General features: G+C 33.2%; 2 protein-coding genes across 3 annotated transcripts; one reads left to right on the top strand and one right to left on the bottom strand.

Annotated features, from left to right (window-relative positions):
- Positions 1-4953: 4953 nt before the first annotated feature.
- LOC108823965 (uncharacterized) lies at positions 4954-8060 on the top strand. Of its 2 annotated transcripts, XR_001945131.2 has the most exons (11): positions 4954-5420; positions 5509-5603; positions 5761-5831; positions 5913-5956; positions 6042-6119; positions 6215-6368; positions 6545-6697; positions 6818-6925; positions 7029-7094; positions 7243-7405; positions 7692-8060. XR_001945131.2 is itself a non-coding variant. In XM_018597282.2 (10 exons), exons 1-10 carry the CDS (start codon positions 5143-5145, stop codon positions 7339-7341), a joined length of 1146 nt encoding a protein of 381 aa, XP_018452784.1. In that variant the 5' UTR covers positions 4954-5142; the 3' UTR covers positions 7342-7592. The 2 variants fall into 2 exon arrangements, 1 of the variants encoding a protein (XP_018452784.1); XM_018597282.2 differs by lacking the exon at positions 7692-8060 and having other exon boundaries at positions 7243-7592.
- A 218-nt stretch (positions 8061-8278) lies between these two features.
- On the bottom strand, positions 8279-11522 carry LOC108824564 (probable disease resistance protein RPP1). Its single transcript, XM_018597989.2, has 2 exons — positions 10898-11522; positions 8279-9671 (listed from the first exon to the last, which is right to left on the bottom strand). The coding sequence occupies exons 1-2, from the start codon at positions 11299-11301 to the stop codon at positions 8669-8671; spliced, it is 1407 nt and encodes a 468-aa protein (XP_018453491.1). The 5' UTR covers positions 11302-11522; the 3' UTR covers positions 8279-8668.
- Between the last annotated feature and the right edge of the window lie 8316 nt (positions 11523-19838).

Below are 19838 nucleotides of genomic sequence, written 5' to 3'. Positions count from 1 at the left end.
TTATCAAGCTTTATATCTGACGTTCATATATAAAAACATAAGGAACTAAAAAAACCAAAAGTACTATGGAAAATATGTAAATAACAAAGCCAAAAATCTAAGATGTGGAATTGTGAAATTATGAATTAATAAAATCATTTTCTTCATGTCATATAAAATTTAGAAAATTATAGATTTATTTTTATAAAATTAATAACTCTATAAGTGATCTATACTATTAAAGCAGAAGCATATTGATATTTTTACTCTTCTTTACCCTTACTAAGGAGTCTTTCCTTTGTATTCATTAAGGGTATTGTGGACATTCTATGCCGGTTTCTTAATTCAATTTCGATCTGTGATTATTTCCATATTTGATACTGCATCGTTTTAGTATTTTTCCAACCGGTCATATTTAAAACTGCGTCATTTTTTAAACTATTTAATGGTTTGATTTTAAACCGTTTTTTCCTAAATCTAATATCATCTACTGTTGATTATTTTCTGATTCGAAATGATAATAGGATTGAATATTGCCGAACATAACTAAAATTTTCGGTGAAATCGTTTGGTTCCGTTATAAGTTTGGTTAGACTGGTAAGTTATTTAAATTCAATAATAGCATGCCGATTATTTTTTTAAGATTTTAGTTAGTTCTAAAATTATTAATTTTGACAACGATCATTATCATTTAAAACAATTTTGAAAAATATAAATATATTTTAAACAAATTTCCAACTTATGATCACCAAATTTGTCTTATCATTAAAAAAATTACAATATTAAAAATATCGGGTTACCAACCGGTACCCCATTCAACGGCAGGTTCGAGTCGAGTTTCAAAACACCGATCAAAACTATAAAACTGGTATATTGATTTATATTTAAAATATCTAATTCACAATTAAAAACCTAAACATACATTTACAATATAGTTTTAACCGAAAATAAACTCGGATATAAAATACATATATGAAACGGGTTATATAAATGCATATATAAGACGGATTATATAAATGTGATTATATAAAATCTTTACCAAAAATAAATCCACGCTTTGAAAGCGCGGATCAAAATCTAATAAAATATTATAGTCTGATGACATTTGTTTATAGAATTCAGCCAGTAGTTGGTATAAATTTAGGATTTGCAGTTCGTATTCCCTTTCTACAGTTAAAATAGTATGTAGCCTTAGATGATTTATTCGGCCCACTAATCAGTTATCTAGGGCTAATACCTTTTTAGCTTGGAAAGGATTCAAATGGGCTATTCTTAATTTGGAATTTTTATAATTTAGCAATTACAGAGGGAAAAATGGCCAATTAATTCCCCCAGATATTTAAAATTAACAATTTTATTTCCTAACTATTGGGTACGCAAAATAATTCTTCAACTCCTAATTGACTCAACAAAATTAAACTCATTATTAGTCTACCTTTAATAATTATCAGAGAACATTAATGAATTGTTTTGCCCTCTTTTAAGTCATCTTCTTCTCCAAGTCTCTTTCAACGTGAATCCTAAATTCATTCAGAAAACAATTAGAGAGATATATTTTGTGAATCTTGATGAATCAACAAAAAATTTAATTCCGAAAGCCTCAGAAGGATCAATCAACTTTCACTTTTTTTTTAAATTTTGTGATGCACTTATTTCATCTATCTATTGTCTCTATTACCATACGCAGTCCTCCTAGCACTCTGTTGTGATGAAGATGAACTGTTCTTGATGTCTTGTTCCTGCTGTTGCTATTTCATCTCTCTCTCTCTCTCTCTCTCTCTCTCTCTCTCTCTCTCTCTCTCTCTCTCTCTCTCTCTCTCTCTCTCCCCTGCAGTTTCTTTTTGTCTCTCTCTCTCTCTTCGTTTCTGTTTATGTCTCCCTCTCTTTCTTTCTCTCTCACTCTCTTCTCTATATCTCCGTCATCTCTCTGTTCAACTACATCTATCTAGGCTTGACCTCTCCACTCACGGACAGCCTCTGTTTTGCTCTCTTGTTCACACTCGAGACTGTTTTTGTTCAGTCTCTGTTTTGTTCTCACGATCACTCATTTTGTTTCTACTTGTGTATATTATCATAACACACAAGCACACTCAGTCTCTCACATTTGTTTTCTTATTGTAGAGAAGAGAGAATACTTTGATGCTACATTTTTATATTGATCTCAAGGATACCTTTTACAAACATTGCACACACATATTTATACAAAAAACACTCTTCTTCTTTTTCCTCCGTTTCTCGCGCTCCAAGCTTCTTCTTCTTCGTTCTTTTTCTACGTGACTCATTGGACACTTCTTCAATTCCAACAGTCTCTCTCTCTCCTGCAGTCTCTCTCCTTCTTTGTTTCTGTTTCTGTCTCCCTCTCTCTCACTCTCTTCTCTTTTTCTCTTTCATCTTCTTCGTTTCTCTCTCTCTCTCTCTCTCTCTCTCTCTCCTGCAGTCTCTCTTCATCTCTATCTTTCTCTTCGTTTCTGCTCTCTCTCTCACTCCCTTTTCTGTTCCCCGTCGTCTCTTACTCTCTTGTTTGTTTCTGTGACGAAAAAAAAACACAATAAACTCTAAGCCTAAATTCAATTTGATTAAAAGAGAGCAAAACAATTTGATAAACTAGAGTAAAACAATTTTATTTGAAAGAGACTTAGGGAAGATGACTTAAAAGAGGGCAAAACAATCGATTAACGTTCTCTGTTAATTATTAAACGTGGACTAATAATGAGTTTAATTTTGTTAAGTCAATTAGGAGTTGAGGAATTATTTTGCGTACTCAATAGTTGGAGAATAAAATTGTTAATTTTAAATACTTGAGGAATTAATTGGCCATTTTCCCAATTACAGAGTAGTCATTTTATGTTTGTAAAGTTCTATAAATGTTCATGAGCCAACTGTTAAAGATCCAAAGTCTAATTAAAGGCAAAAAAGAAAGAAAACGCTCTCTACTCCTCTTGCAGAAACCCTAGCCGCAATCACCACCTGCTCCGGCGCGGTGTCCTTTTTGCCGTTGCCGGAGGTTTAGCCTCCTTCCCTCTCTCTTATTTTCCTTTTGCTTTCCTCTGTTTCCTTTCCAACCATGGTCGATATGCAAGCTTCCTCTGTGTTGATTGACTCTCATCCTGAGATCTCCTGCGAGTTTAAAGGAAGAACAGTCAGCGGATTTATGGAGAAGCGGCGAGGCCGTGGTAAGATGGAGGCATGGAAAGTCGGCTTTTAGGGTTGAAACGAAACGTCAGATCTAGTTTTCCGATTTTAGATCTACGACGGAAGCTTCACGACGGCGGAGCGTGGCTCAGTGGGAGCCCTCTTTCATCTCGGATCTACCACCCTATGTGGTGGTGTGATGAATGGAGGAGTGAATCGACACGGCGGATAACGGTCACGCGCTTCGGTTCCCGGAGACGTGGCGACGCAAGGCTTCACACCAACGGAGTTGTCAACCGAAGGAATGGACCTTGGTGGCGTCACGGTGAAGCAGTATATCCCGACTCCGGCGGCGGCTCGGCTGACGTCCGGTGGTACTCGCTTCACACCATTGGAAGCTAAGGTTACTGGTCCAGTCACGTTTACTGCATTCAGACCCGACTTTTCAGTCCGGACCTGTGTTCTGGTTCTTGGCTTTGGATCGAGGCTTTGATCCCTTTAGTGTTGGGTTAAAATTTGAGAAGTACCTTTCGGTGGAGAGATCCTAGTCCAAGTGCAGCACTCGAAACTTTGGTGATTAGCGATATGTACAAAATTGTAATCAAGTTTTAGCTTAATTTCTTTTGGGTTATTAAGGTCTTCGTATCACGAGTCTATTTTAGGGGTTTAAGAGACGGTTTCTCTCGGAGTAGTGAGAGGAATTTGTCTTATTGTGGTGAAAAATACACCGATGAATTAGATCGGGTAGTTTAGGATCCATTCCAGTTTCGACTCCGTGTTCCTAGGCGATACTAGATCTCATCGATTGTATGTTGGATTTAAAATCTTTTGAGGTTATAATCCTGTATTCACAATTGGTTAATGATAAGTTGTTGTTGAGAAAAAAAAATTAAAGGCAAAAGAGAGCCCATAACTTGTAGAAAAGAATAGAAGCTTTTGAATTTGTTAAGCGGACAATGGGTAAGCTATACTTTGCAACAGTTCATGTTTTCATTTGAATCTATTAATATCCATGGATTAATATAAAATCAATACTCCTATAAGTTACTCACACAATCATCACGACGTGACGATCACACCATTCAGAGTTTCCAATTAATAAAAAAATTAAGGAGCTCGCTAACCTTTGACATTTTATGATTAGAGAGACAATAATCTTAATCTTCTAATTAATTTGTTGACCTTTAGACCCTACATTAATTTCTATCACTCATAATTAGTTTTAAAATAATCTATATCATTAATAGTATGCAACCAGCAACCGTACCTATCAAAAATCAATTATTAACAGGAATAAGCTACCAAATCCACAAATTTAGAAATGCTATCAGCTATAAACTTCTAATTTAATGTAAACTAAAATACCCAATTCAGTAATAAAGCATTTGATAACATAACGTGACTAATTTAACTAAATAAACCAAGAGGCTATTTCTGATATAATAATAAACATTTCAGCAGCATAAAGCATATGATCAAGCAACACAATTAACAGGTATCTTCAACCAACATGGTACTATAATGCTGTCGGTTCAAACTATACTTTTTCAATACCTTTGAGGCTTTGAATGTATGCAATAATTATTCTTATGACATCGGATAACTGAATAATTATGGCTTGTGGACCATTTTATAACACGTTTCATCCTTTTGACCGTAATTACAAGAGAAAAAAACAACATTAATCTCTTTTGAGATTCCAAGGTTTATATATGTCTTAATGCATAACTAAAAACTAAACTCTTAGTACTTAGGAAAAAAACTAATTCCAGCTGTATTTTAATAAATATAAATTAATTAATTTATTTTGGAAATAAGTTTATGCGTCACTGTTCTTCTTCTCTCTCTCTATCAAAATCGGAAACGAATAGTTACAGTTCACAAGTATTCTCTCTCTCTCTCTCTCTTTCCTCCGTTAGACTCGTTCTCCGTCCAATCTCCTTCTTCTTCTCCTTCCTCACTAGAGTTTTTTTTTTGATTCATTCAACAACAGACCCACATCGTCTGCGTCTTCTTCTCTCTTCCTAAACAATGACCTCGAAGAACAACGGTTTGTCTGCCGCGCTCGTCTCGAACCTCCAAGACGTGCTTTCCAAGAGAAAAGGAGGCAGCGATTCACCGGCGGCTGCGGAGGAGGAGGAGGAGGAGGCTCCTTCTACTTCTGTTGCGGCGAAGGAGGAGGTCGGTGACTCCAGACCGATCGTTTTAGTCACGAACGGAGATGGGATTGATTCGCCTGGTCTCGTCTCTCTCGTCGAGGCTTTGGTTGGCCAAGGGCTCTACAATGTCCATGTCTGTGCTCCTCAAACGTGCGCTCTCTCCCCCTTTCTTATTTGTTCATAAAGTTTCCAACTTTTGGTGACCCATAAGGATTGTGAATTGGTGGGAATGTGGCAGGGATAAATCGGTTTCTTCTCATTCTATGACTCCTGGAGAAACCATTGCTGCGAGTTCCGGCAATATCAAAGGTGCCACTGCCTTTGAAGTTTCAGGTTTGTGCATTCTGATATTCAATGATATTATTAATATCAAAACTAACGTATTTTAATCTGAAAGTTGGAGTCTTTGTCGGAACAAGATCCCATTGATTCTCTCAAGTGTTTAGTACCGTACCGTTTTGAGGTTATTTGTTGTTTGTTGTTGGCTCAGGGACTCCTGGGGACTGCATCTCATTAGGATTATCCGGAGCCCTTTTCGCTTGGTCAAAACCTCCAATACTGGTTATTAGCCTTTTCTTTTAATCATCTCATCATCATCATTGATGTGATGGTATCTTATAATTTCTGCTTTATTTTCTTCAGGTAATTAGTGGAATCAATCAGGGATCAAGCTGTGGGAATCAAGTGTAGGTGTTTTTGTCTTTGTTTATAACTGTTGATTCCTTGTGTGTCCATCTGCTATGCCTTTTCCTGATGCTGAGAATCCTTCAGGTTCTATTCCGGTGCAGTTGCTGGAGCCAGGGAAGCTTTGATTTGTGGAGTACCCTCTTTGTCAATATCATTGAACTGGTGAGTGTTAATCATATGGGAATGCATGCATACTGCTATTATATATGTGGACGTGTTGGCCCATTTAACTTTTCTTTCTTTCTAATTGGTTATAGGAAGAAAGGTGAAAGCAAAGAAAGTGACTTTAAGGATGCTGTTGGTGTCTGTTTACCTTTGATAAACGCAACTATCAGAGACATTCAGAAAGGTGTCTTCCCTAAAGACTGCTCTCTCAACATTGATATTCCAACATCACCCTCATCAAACAAGGTCTTTTTTTTTTCTTCTTTTATTAATCAGAAACTGACTTTTGGATGGTTCGAATTCTTTATGCTAAGAACACAATCTACGCTTGCATTGGTCACCATGTGCTTTGTTGGTGTGAAAATTAGAGCCTCACTGGCCAATGGTTTAGGGAAGTTGACGTTTTATGTACATATGGATAGGGCTTGAAGGTAACGAAACAAAGCATGTGGAGACAGAGTCCTAGCTGGCAAGCTGTTTCAGCTAACCGTCACCCTGGTGCTGGGAATTTCATGTCCAACCAACAGAGCTTAGGAGCTCAGCTTGCCCAGCTTGGCAGAGATGCTTCGGCTGCTGTGAGTAAAACTCCTCTAATTAAAACATTTAAATTTCAACTTTGTTATTTCTGCAATTTGTTGTTGGTTCAAAAGGTCCTAGATTAGTTAATTAGATGACTGAGAGTCTGGCAATCTCAGGGGGCGGCTCGTCGTTTTACAACACAGAAGAAGAGTATCGTCGAGATTGAATCGGTTGGTGTTGCTGCTAAAACTGAGAGCCGTGTTAAGAAATACTTCCGCCTAGAGGTAGAGATAAATTTGAACTCCGTTCTCTTCACAAACCCATTTTGGATATTTAGTATGCACAAATGTGTCTTAGATCCTGAGTTCTGACTATGTTTATGTGCAGTTTGTAGCTAAAGAACAAGAACATATGGATGAAGATTTGGATATCAAGGCTCTAGAAGATGGTTTTGTGAGTCGGCATGATCATATGTTCTTTTTCAGTAGCTTTTCTTTGTCATGCTCTTCTCTGAATCAACCCTTCGGATCTAATCATGAGATAGATTTTTTTCTGGTGAAGTTCTTGATTATAATCTACATACCCTTTTTTGTAATCGTAGGTTTCTGTGACTCCCCTGTCTCTGCTTCCAAAAATGGATTCAGAAACTCAAGCCTCAGTGTCAGAATGGATCTCCAAAGCCCTTTACGCTGATCAATGAAAAACGGGTCATACTCAGTAAATTATGTTACACGATTTTGGCTAAAACTCTGCCAACAAATCTGGTAAACTCGGTTCTGCATTCTGCATTTGTTTGTTCTTGTGGTCTTGTTGTTATTTAACCATTGTTTCTATATTATTTATTTTTTTTCGTCGTACGAAGTCTCGTGGGTTGTTTTATTTTTGGCTTGGTTGATTGTCAGTAGCTGTTTTGGGAACGCTTACCTTTATAATTGGAAAAGGGTTGGTCTGCTTTTTCATTCACACAACATTGTTTTTTCTTGCATACCTTTTGAGCCCTCAAAGACCCTGGCTGATACTATCTTTGCATTTCGGCCCCTTATCTCTTAGGAGTCAGGTACTGAAGTTTCTAAAGTGAAAGATGTTATTAACTTGTTACTGGAAAAATATGAAGAGAGGTGCGATTCTTGAACCATGTCATGTCATGTCATGTCACTGCGTTGGATTTTATTTCAATATCATGCAAGCATGCCTCCAGTGACAACACCCACTAATCACGCTAATAGAATAAAAAGCCAAGCGTCACAACCTTTTCCATAGCTTCCAACAAAGCTTGGCATTATCCAGGTTCGAACAAGGACAATAACGATTTCTTGTTAGTTTTATGTAGCATCACTTTGAGGGGATATATATATGTGTGTAGACTTAGAACATGATCCACATTTTGAATGTCAAAGCAACATGTGATATGAAAGTGAACAGTACTCTACTTCATCTGCTGCAATATATCTCTCCAGTTGTATTTGATGTCTGGAAGTGATATGAAGGTGAATACTCTCCAAGTTGGAACATATTCACATGCTGCTATCAGCTAATGGTAGTGGATACCTCGCGGTTACCACTGTCTTGTGATTTATCGAGCCTGTCCAGTGTGCTTATATCCATGTGAATCTTGTTCCTTCACCGCTTACAACTCACTTCCCATATAATCTCATTGATGTCATTTGTCTGCTTAATACTACGTTCTGGTTCTGCATCACTTCTAACACTGTATGTCCATGTTTATGTCAAAGCATATTTCATTATTAAGTACTTAGCGTCCTGTCAGAGCACCTTTGTCAGTCGGTTTTGGTTCAGTTTTTCAAGCTTGAGAGTTCTGATGCCATCTGAATCCAAAATATGTTTACGAGACTTGGCTAAATCCATCCATCACATACAACATAAGAAAAAAACACACGCATAAATCATTGATAAGTATACAAAAGAGTTTACTGACGAACATGTTTTCGTGTTCGTCTTATTCAATCACAAATTGCACAACGTTACTTAATTCAATCAAATCCAAGTGACATTAATGATGATTGATATCATTCTAGAGCCAAGCAATATAGCGGGAAACAGATTGCTTCATCTACTCCAATGTGATGATCCACTTTGATCGAACGCCTTGGTGCATAGTTATGTGCTCCGAGGTACCTATTAACCTCTGAAGCGTAGTTATCACGTGACTCCTCCATTCCACGCAATGTACTAATCCATTCATCTTTTCCCTTACCGTGTAAAAACGACCCCAACACTTTGAGGGCCAGAGGAAGACGATTGGCCACATGTACAGCCTGGAAGGAGAGACTTTCGAAACCGGGGAGAGGGCTGCTCTGCTTGAAAGCAAACTCTGAGAAGAAAGCAAGAGCTTCCTCGTATCTCGGACACTCAACCTCGTAGATGTGTTCCACTCCACATTGAGTGAGCAAAGACCTGTCCTGTGTGATTACAATGACTAAGCTTCCTGGTCCAAACCAACTAGCATCTTGAATTATACTTTTTAGCTGCTTAATGTCTTCTACACCGTCGGCAACAAGCAGAACCTTGCGGTGTCCCATCAGTTCTTTGTTGACCTCGCCTGAGCTAAGTTTCTTATAATCTTCATTAGGTCGTAGTGGGCACAGGAACGTGCTTGAAATATTGTTTGATGTATTGGTAAAATAACGGTGCTGAAATCGTGGTGACATCTCCTGGTAAACGGCCCTTGCAATTGTTGTCTTCCCAACACCTTCGACTCCACAAATACCAATTATACCTGACTCTGCACGCTGTACAGCCTGTACTAAACCACGCAACTTTGCTAGGCGAAGCTTCGCGTACGTTAACAAAGTGGAGTCGTCGGGCATAAAACGAAAGCCGATCGGGAATGATCTCTGGTTAGTATCAATATGACATGTGGTCGTGGGAGTTGATCTGAACTCATTCTCTAGCTTCAAACTCCGAACCGGACTTAAACCAGTACTATAATAGCTTCTGCTTCGCCCGGAAGAGATCAGGATATTAGAAACAAATTCAGTCACTTTATCCACCAGCTCTGAGTCGTCCTCCCTATCATGTAGAGTGAGTTTTTTTTATCGTTTTAATATAAACTAAGTTAGACTAGTAACTATTTTTGTAATAATTAATAGGTTAACTCTTTCAAAAGAACCTAAAATGAGTATTTTTGACTAAAAGAATACATAATGAAGAAAATGACACAAATAGATTTCATTAAGAACTAAAAATGCTTATACTTATATTCTATAGATATATAAATATTTAAATAAATTAGAAAATAAAATAAATATTTTCTTAATTTTTGGAAATAACTTTCTTTCAATTCAATTTTTTCGATTTTTTTCCGAAATTCTTTTTCTTTTGAAATCCAAAAATCATTTTGAAACTAATTTTAAAATTTTTTATTTTAAATTTTATATCTTAATTATTATTATTTTTTGAAATCTTAAGCCCTACCTCCAAAGCTCATTCCTCACCTTAAGTCTAAATTAGTTAAATCTAAAGTTATAAGTATTTTGTTATCTTTATAATAAAATTTATTTTGGTTATTTTGATTTTTGTGATCAAAATTTTTTGGGCGGTCTTTTAATAATTTTTTAAAAAAGTTTTTGTAACAAAAATAACACTAAAAAAATAAATGACCGAAACAACCTCTTTTTATTTTAAAATTTTAATTTTAATTTTTTACTTTTTGAAATTTGAAACCTCATCCCCAAAACCCATCCCTTAACTCTAAACCCTAATTCTAGATTAGTGAAGATGGATATAAATGCATATTTTATCATTTAATAAAACATGTTTTAGTCACTTTACTCTTTGAAAATTATTTTTGTAAAAATAAATTAAAAAGAACTATCAAAGGAAATTTCTCAAACTTTTTGGTGATATCCTAAAAAGTAACAATAATATATAACAGAATAAGCTTTATTTATAGCCCAAAAAGTCTTTTGTCAAAGCATCATGCAAATCTGAAAATTCGAATATTAGTATTTATTAAACACTAAAATATTGAATATTCTTAACAAATAATAAATTTAATACAGATAATTATTTTCAAAAGACTAAATAAATATTTAGTATACAAATTCTAAAATCTTAAACCCTAAATTCTAGAAATATACTTTTTATAAATATTATTTCGTGTGGTGTTTTCAGAAAAAATATTATTTTCTGCTATTTATTTCTCTATATAATATTAACTACTCCTTAACATTAAAACAAAATAAAAAAAACAATACTTGAAAATTAAACATATAAATAACAACAAACAATTGTACCAGTCACTGGAATGGAAGCTAGATGTACGAGACACCTGAGCATACATCCATCTTCTCACCATCTCGAAGTTCCCACCCTGCACTTCCACGTATTTTTTTATTTGTTTTAAGATATCCAAAGGGCTAATTTGGAAGAAGATAGGAACTAGTCTCAAAGTTCCTATCTTCTCATACTCTATCATCCTGCTAAGGTCCTTGACCATCCATTCCGAAACCGAGTAGCTCTTTGATATCACGGGGACTGCAACTAGCGAATTTTCCATAGCCTCATGATCAGTGTCCTCTAAAGGCTCCGAGGCTATGAAACTTGTGATGCAACTGGTCTTAAACGAGACAAGGAGATGGCTCACAAAAGTTTTGCGCATATCATTTCCTCGAAAATTCACGAACACTTCGTGCGTCATGATTAGGAGAAAAGCCAATGGAAGCTTCGTAAGTAGATCTTTTTACATTTTTTTTTGCAAGAAATTTCTTGAAGTTTCTCAAACGGATTAGATATATACAAAGGAGCTGAAAAAGTCGTCGCTGCAAGAGTATAACGTGACCTACACCTCTTTTACAAATAGTGAATTTGTCTTCTATATTCTGTTCTCGCTCATAGAGTCACGAAACATTCCTTGTTTTTAGAAAAGAAAAAAGAACACTTGGGGTTATTTAAGTTGAGATAAAGCTCTTGCATAAGAAAGATGGTGAATACTTTTTCAAAAAAAAAAAAAATGGTGAATATAACATTTTTTTTGAAGTGAAGAAAGAATATACGAGTAAATGACAGAATTGGCTAAGTTGGCACGATATGTCGTTTTCATTGACCAATTATTTAGAAATCAATTTGAATTATCTAAAACTATATATGGATCTTATCTGCAAAAAAGAAAAAAAAGTTAAACAGCCTAAGCAAGTTTATTAGTTTGAACAGGTTCTTCTTTTTTTGAACACAAAAAAGTTCTGTTGCACCAAGGATTTTGCTTACGACCATGTCCAGGACTAGTAGTTTAGCACGACAGACTGCGAAATAAATCTAATATTTTCAAATATTACAAATACCCTAAAACAGAGAACTGGTGTACTAATAGTTATCGAATAAACTAACATTTTCAAATATCAATAATCAGAGAGCTGGTTTACTAATAGTTTTTGAAGAAATTTTGTAAACCTATGAGAAAGAAAACAGATTGTGTAACGGGCAAAAATCTGCTAAGCAGTTAGTTTTGGTTCCAAAAGTAACAACCACTTTTAAATGTTACATTGATAGCACATAATTAATAGCAAAATGACTAGAACACTCCTTTAAATGGAGGGAATCTAAACCCTTTAATTGGAAGGCAACCCAAAGTGTTTGAAGTATGTTTGCAATTCATTAGGTTAAACTAGGTTTTTCACATAATGATTTGTGTTATCTTTAAAATTTTTAACTTGTGAACAAAAACTATTTTATGTTATATTGTGGTATTTTATTGTGAGCTGTCCATTTATGCTTAGATCAAGTGGAGAACAAACGTGTTGATTCTCTGAAAAGTATTCTATTTGAGTCTGATTTATATGAGAAAATGTGTAGATTCTGATCCTTGTTTTTGTTGCTAACTCGTCTGCCCGGCTATTCATACTCTGAGGAATATGAGATAGGCTCACATCCTCAAAGTCTTCCAGTAATCTCTAGAACACCTCGACCTCTGTCGCGAATGATGGCCAATCCATCGGGTTTGCAGTCATGTCCAATAAATCTGAACAGTCCATCTCGAACCGTATCAAGGTTATCCTTCTGTCTTTCATACATGAGGCTGCCCAAAGTAAATTTTCCATCTCCTCATGCAAAGCTGAGAAGCTCCTGTTGCACGCCTGTATTCCGAAATATTCAGAGCCCATTTGATCCTTAAGACTCTACCCTAAGCCATTGACACTGGCATTATTGATCCATGATGCATCAATTTGAGAGGTAGGGGTTCGGGGTATCTAAGGGAGCACTGTCTCAACCTTTGTAGTGGGGGGGGGGGGATCGTCATGATCCTCGTTTGCTTCCTCTTTTTCGTTAGCCTTCCTCCAACATTCTGACTCAAGAGACGCGTGTTGGAGAGTGTCAATCGGAGATACGTCTTTTCCATTAAAGAGTTTGTCGTTCCTCGCCTTCCAAATGTATCAACAGATTCATGGAAATGTATTGAATTGTGGTCTTTCATTAAAGAGGAGTCACCTCTTTTCTCTTCCAAAACAGAAAGTTCATGTTTTGGTTTATGGACGTACTCGGGAAGTAACCTGTAAGGGACGGATAGTCCGATAAAGCCCAAACCTGAAGAACTGGGGGGCATTCAAAAAGAAGATGATTAATCGACTCCACTGGGACAACACATCTAGGACAACTCCTATCGATGCCCATGTGTCTATACGTGAGCCTCTCTGCCGTCGCCACCCAACCCGAGATAGCCTGCCAAGAGAAATGCTTGATCTTACTCGGGGCCTTTATCTTCCACACATGACTATGTAGGCTCGTGATACTCGGTTCTAGAACCCCTTCATGTGTAAGATTCAACTTGGTCGATTAGAGTAGGTCATAGTCGGTTTTAACTGAATACACTCTTGATTTTGTGTGATTCCAAACATATCCATCTGGAGCAAGAGAGCGAGAAGCTTTTAATCCAAGTATCAAAGGGATATCATATGGGTGAAAGAAGTCCCGTAAAAATTGTATATCCCATTCCTTGGTATCATTCCTAATAAATGATTGAACAAGAAGTTGGGGTAGTTTGTAGACAATGTGGTCATCAGGTCTATGTTGTCGAGCCACTGCGTCTGGAACCAAGGACTCACTCTAGACCCTCGTATATTGACCCGTACCAATTGTTTTCCATAAACCCATATGAATAAAGTTTTTGCTGTCATGATATTACACCATACATATGATGGTGAGTATGTACGCCAATCTTCCAAGAGAAAAGTGTGATTACAGTACCTTCCTTTTAAAACACGTGCCAATAAGGAGTTCGGATAATGAATTAGTCTCCATAATTGTTTTATAAGAAGTGTTATATTAAAGTCATGAATATCTCGAAAACCTAGTCCCCCAAAATCCTTGGGGGTACAGATCTCATTCCATGCTATCCAATGTAAGTTTCTACTGTTCTGTTTTGAGCTCCACCGAAAATTAAACGTTGTGTTCATCATTTTATCAGTAATGCTTTGTGGAAGCAAATAACACGACATTACAAATGTCGGAACTGTTTGAACCACATACTTGACTTGAACTTCTTTTTCTCTTTTAGAGAGGAAACTCAATGACCAAGTTTGACTTGCCCATTGAACCGATTTTGTATAAAGGAGAACACTTTTATCTTCAAGGCACATATTTGTTTCGGTAATCCAAGGTATATCCTCATGTTTTCTTGAGGAGAAAAACCTGAGACATCTTTTATATATTGCTCCTGAGAATATTCTACTTGATTTCCAAAAAACATCGAGGATTTGGACGCATTTAGTCGTTGTCTTGATGTCTTCCCATATATATGTCTAGAATGTCTGCAATCTTCTTACATTGGCTTAATTCCGTTTTACAGAAAAAAATATCTGCGAAAATAAAATGAAAGATCATTGGGTTCGTTGCCCTACCAACAGTGGTATTTATGCTGTCCAAAAAAGGAGAAATGATTTCAAGAAGAGAATATTGTTCAATTATAAGAGGGCAGGGGCGGACGTAGTAAGGAACGTACGGGGTCACGTGTCCCCATCTCATTCTTCATTTTCTTTAAGCAATTATAGTTAATCAAGATCAATGCCCCCTATAAAATTATAAAATACAGTGAACAAAATTATGTGCCCCCGACTAAATGCAGTTTTAGATCCGCCACTGTAAGAGGGGGTACTGTCTAACTGATCACATCAACTAAAATAGTCGAGTCATTCTTTTATATGACTGGGAAATGGAGTCTCCAATCATATCGGGTCTGCAATATCTTCATCAACATTATGCAAACGTGTTCTAGACGGTGCAGATTTTGTGTTTTTTCTCTCGCTGGAAACAAACTTTAATGGTTAATAGAGCTGATGAATAACCTAGACACTTTAGCCCTAGACATGTGTCTAGAACGCTTTGTAAACACATTGCTACCTTATACCAAATGCAACAAGATTTATACATTGCCATCGATTAAGGTTTATGTTTAATCAACTCTTCAATGTTAGATAACACAAAAACAGGCCAACCAGTCGTATTGTTAATTACAATTACAGAGCTGTAATTAGGATGCAACTAACTATTTTAAAATATAAACCACTCTGTCGCAAACTTGAAGAATTCAGAATACAGTTTCAAGGCGTGTCTTCATGAACTTTTCTTCTATCAAGTTCAATGTGTAATCAAACACGTTAACTTCAACTTATCTTCATGAACTTTTCTCTATCAAGTTCAAGAATCAACGGCATCTCTCCTTATTAAGGTTCAAGCCAAGAGTTAATTCTACACAGATAAACCTAGTACAAATGGAGTTACCTCATCCTGTGAGGCAATATGATGTGTTCCTCAGCTTCCGAGGAGAAGATACCCGCAAAGGCATCGTCAGCCATTTGCACGGAGCATTTCTCCGCAAGGGAATTAACAAAATATTCAAAGATGATAAAGCACTCGAGATTGGAGACTCCATTTCCGAAGAAATTGAGGAAGCTATACATAATTCGAAGTTTGCGGTCGTGGTTATCTCAAGGAACTATGTTTCTTCCACTTGGTGTCTAGAGGAGCTCCGAATGATAATGGAGCTTCACGAGAGAAACCAACTAACTGCCGTTCCAATCTTCTACAACGTTGTTCCCTCCGATGTAAGACACCAGAGAGGAACATTTTCCTTAGAAAGGTACGGAAGAAGAGCCATGGCGGCAAAAATTCAGAAATGGAGAGAAGCTCTCACGGACGTAGCAAATACATCAGGCATGGATTTGAGTGAATGGTGAGTACACTTTTTAGCTGCATTTTCCCAGTGAATCACTGTAAGTATTATCTACACTTACACACATTTAAAATCTTGAACTTTAGCGCTAATAATTTTTAAACCAACAACTTTAACATCAAAACCTCGAACTTTATTTTCCACTAAAAGATTGTAGATATAGAAATATAATTTGGTAAAAAGTGATGAAGTGCAAAAATGACAAGGAAGAAGTGATGACGTGGGAATTTTTAAAAGTTACAAAAGTATATTTATAATTTAGAACTTTTAAATGGTTTTAAAAACTAAAAAAATATCCAAATGTCAATATTATTTTTTGAACATTTTTTTTTAAAAACATAGGACGTGATGCAATAAAAACTACAAAATATATGTATATAACAAACAAAATAAAAAATCAAAAATTATGGAGAATCAAAGTCACAAAAATACATCACTTGATTTGTAAATATAGTAAACATAAATGATCAGATCAAAATCTAGTAATCAATTAAAACAATTATTGGAATATTGCTAAAAAGTGAACTCGCCATTTACTCAAAATCTAGATTTTGACCTGAGTTTTAGTCATTTTAATTAATTAGCTCCTACTTTACGTATTTCCTTTTAGCTAACTACTTTACAAACTCAGGTCAAAATCTAATAATCAATTAAAACTAACATATTTCCTATATATTAAAGGAAATATATTTTAAAAGTTATAACATATAGTTTGTACTAACTAAAATATGTTTTGTTGAATTGCCATGTAATTGAAATATTAATTTTGCTTACGTGCCGGCTTGAGAATCAATTGAGAATTTTGTTAGCCCAAAATTAAATTGGTAAGGAATATTATATTATATAATATCTATATTATTAAAACTAAAATATAAATTAGGTTTGTTTGGACACATGAATAACAGTTTAAAAAAATAGTTTGTATGGAAACATGGATAGCAGTTAAAAAAAGAGATATGTTTGGAAACATAAATAGCAAGTTAAAAAGAGATTTGTTTAGAAATATAAATAATAGTATAGAAAAATATAATGTTATTTAGAAACATGAATATTAATATATTAAGGAAAAACGGATTTATATTATTGAAAAAATTAGAAATCCATTATATAGAAACTATCTAATTGTGTCAACTTTCAAATATACGAAAATGAGCTAATCTAATTATCTGAAAATATTTTTTCTAAAATAATCATAAAATAAAATTTGACTTTATATACAGATTTCATCAAATAATAATTTAAAATCTATTTATATCAGAAATAAACTAGAAAATACACATATATTCAAAAAACATTTACTCAATTTTTTTACCAATAACCATTATTAAAATTCATTATATACTTTAAATTTCTCAAAGTCTATAAAAACTAATATATTACATATAAATTTGAATAACATATATCATTATACCTAAACTTAACATATAAATTGGTTTGATTTAAATATTTGGATAGAGAATCAATAATTATTTTAAGTATTTTTGGTGTTTTGAGTATACTTAACTATTTTAAATATTTACTTTTGACTATTTATATGTATTTTAAGTATTTCAACCAACTTAAAAGTAACATATATATTCTGGATGTTTTTATATATATTAAATCTAAAAATAATTAATATATAGAAGTATATATTCTGATCGGATTCGGTTTCAGATAACCCATTTACATTATTTTAAATTTTTTAAAATTCATTATATACTTTAAATTTCTCAAAGTCTATAAAAACTAATATATTACATATAAATTTGAATAACATATATCATTATACCTAAACTTAACATATAAATTGGTTTTATTTAAATATTTGGATAGAGAATCAATAATTATTTTAAGTATTTTTGGTGTTTTGAGTATTCTTAACTATTTTAAATATTTACTTTTGACTATTTATATGTATTTTAAGTATTTCAACCAACTTAAAAGTAACATATATATTCTGGATGATTTATATATATTAAATCTAAAAATAATTAATATATAGAAGTATATATTCTGATCGGATTTGGTTTCAGTTCTCTAAATACCAAAAAAAATTGAATAATTTTGATATTTAATCAATTTTGGTTAGGGTTTGATACTACTTTTGGATCATGATCAGTTCGGTTTTTTGGATTCATGTTTTTGTCGAGTCCTAATATTGATATGAAAAACAAATAACAACATATTTTATAAAGGATATACCCGCGCAGGCGCTATTCAAAATTTAGTATACATTATAGACCATTCATTTATCAAATTGAAATTTATTAAATATTATTTCCTTAAATAAAATCTACGGAACTACCTAATGTGATTAAAATATATATGGTAATTACTGATTTTAAATAATGAAGATTTGCTAAAGTCTGTATACTTTCTATCGTTTTGTTTAATTATATATTATTAAAATAAATTACACAATTAAATTGATTATATAATAAAAATTTAGATTTTTGTATATGTTGTATTTTGAATTTTATAAACCAGTATAAATAACTAAAACTATTAAAAGTCTCACATAAAGTTTTGTGATTAAGGTTTTAATTTTTTTATATAATAAGATACAATGATTATAAAACCATATGAATAAATAATTTTATTTTAATAGGTGTTTATGTTTATACATTCATATATATATATATATATATATATATTGCTTAAATAAAACTATACATCATATGAAAATACATATTTATATTTGACATTTGCAATGAACATATATTGAAAATTTAATATTTTAATTATGAAAACTTCGTTGTTTTTCTTAAATGATTATAAATTATTGATGTAAAATTTTGTTACACAAATATGCAAATAATTCATTGATGTAAAGTTTTGTTACACAAATATGCAAATAATCATAAAATCATATGAGTAGAAATTTCATTTAATAAATATTTATATTAAAAATATACTATATATCTATGTTAATATCATTTAAATTTAATTATATATAGATAAGGTTGATGGTTGATATATTTATTCTAAAATGATTGCGAACAAACAATAGTGATCATTTAATTTATATACGCACGTCAATTTATTAAAAAATAGTAACTGATTTCTTAGTTATTTAATATATAACTATTATTGTATCATTTCATAATATGTAAAAACATAAAATAAGTAATAAATATAAATGTATTCTGCACAAGACACATATCTTAACCTAAGTATGTATCTGTTTGATAATTTTAAATCTTACATTTTTAAATCTCAGGCCACAACAAAAGAAGAAAATGAGAATGAAATCCAAAATCAATATTTATATCGAGTAATAACCAAAATAAAAAGAAGCGACATAAAAAGAATAAAATATTGAAGATAAATAGGATTGACACGTGAACATAAATCTCTTATAACCATAATAAGCTTCTAAATTGCTAAATCATGATATAAAACCGAACTGATATAATTTCATTGTAACAAAATAGTATACCTGAGATTCTTCAGCTCAAACGTTAGGTTCTTATGCGATAAGCGATTCTTTTTACCTAAATATTTTAAAAATGGGATCAGCTCATGAGCAAACAAATTATGTAATTAACAAAATGTTATATTATATATATATATCCATTATAGACCATTTTACTTATCAAATTAAAATTTATTATCTATTATTTCCTTAAATAAAACTCACACACATATATATATATGGAAATTAATGATTTTAATTAATAAAGATTTGTTAACAATTTGTATACTTTCTATCATTTTTGTTTTACAAAATTATATCAATCATATAATAAAAATTTAGATTTTTTTGTATATGTTGTATTTTGAATTTTTCAAAACGAGTATAAATTACTAAAACTGTTAACAATATCACATAAACTTTTGTGATCAAGGTTTATTTTTTTGTTATGTAATAAAATACAATGATTATAAAACCATATGAATAAATAATTTTATTCTAATAGGTTTTATATATATATATATACATATATATATATATATTTCATATCGTTTAAATTAAACTATACATCATATGAAAATACATACTTATATTTTGATATTTGCACTGAACATAT

The sequence above is a fragment of the Raphanus sativus genome, chromosome 9, assembly GCF_000801105.2.
Source record: "Raphanus sativus cultivar WK10039 chromosome 9, ASM80110v3, whole genome shotgun sequence".
Taxonomy (NCBI): Eukaryota; Viridiplantae; Streptophyta; class Magnoliopsida; order Brassicales; family Brassicaceae; genus Raphanus; species Raphanus sativus.
Note: the sequence above shows the minus strand (reverse complement) of the source record. Positions and strands in the feature narration are given on the sequence as shown.

Bases quoted from the DNA above. Each gene is read 5' to 3' on its own strand.
- LOC108823965 (XM_018597282.2), top strand. From the start codon at position 5,143: ATGACCTCGAAGAACAACGGTTTGTCTGCCGCGCTCGTCTCGAACCTC. The intron at 5,957-6,041 runs GTAGGTGTTTTT...AGAATCCTTCAG, and splicing joins TCAAGCTGTGGGAATCAAGT to GTTCTATTCCGGTGCAGTTG. The intron at 7,095-7,242 runs GTGAGTCGGCAT...TTGTAATCGTAG, and splicing joins AGGCTCTAGAAGATGGTTTT to GTTTCTGTGACTCCCCTGTC.
- LOC108824564 (XM_018597989.2), bottom strand. From the start codon at position 11,301: ATGACGCACGAAGTGTTCGTGAATTTTCGAGGAAATGATATGCGCAAA. The intron at 9,672-10,897 runs GTACAATTGTTT...TCTACATGATAG, and splicing joins AGCTTCCATTCCAGTGACTG to GGAGGACGACTCAGAGCTGG.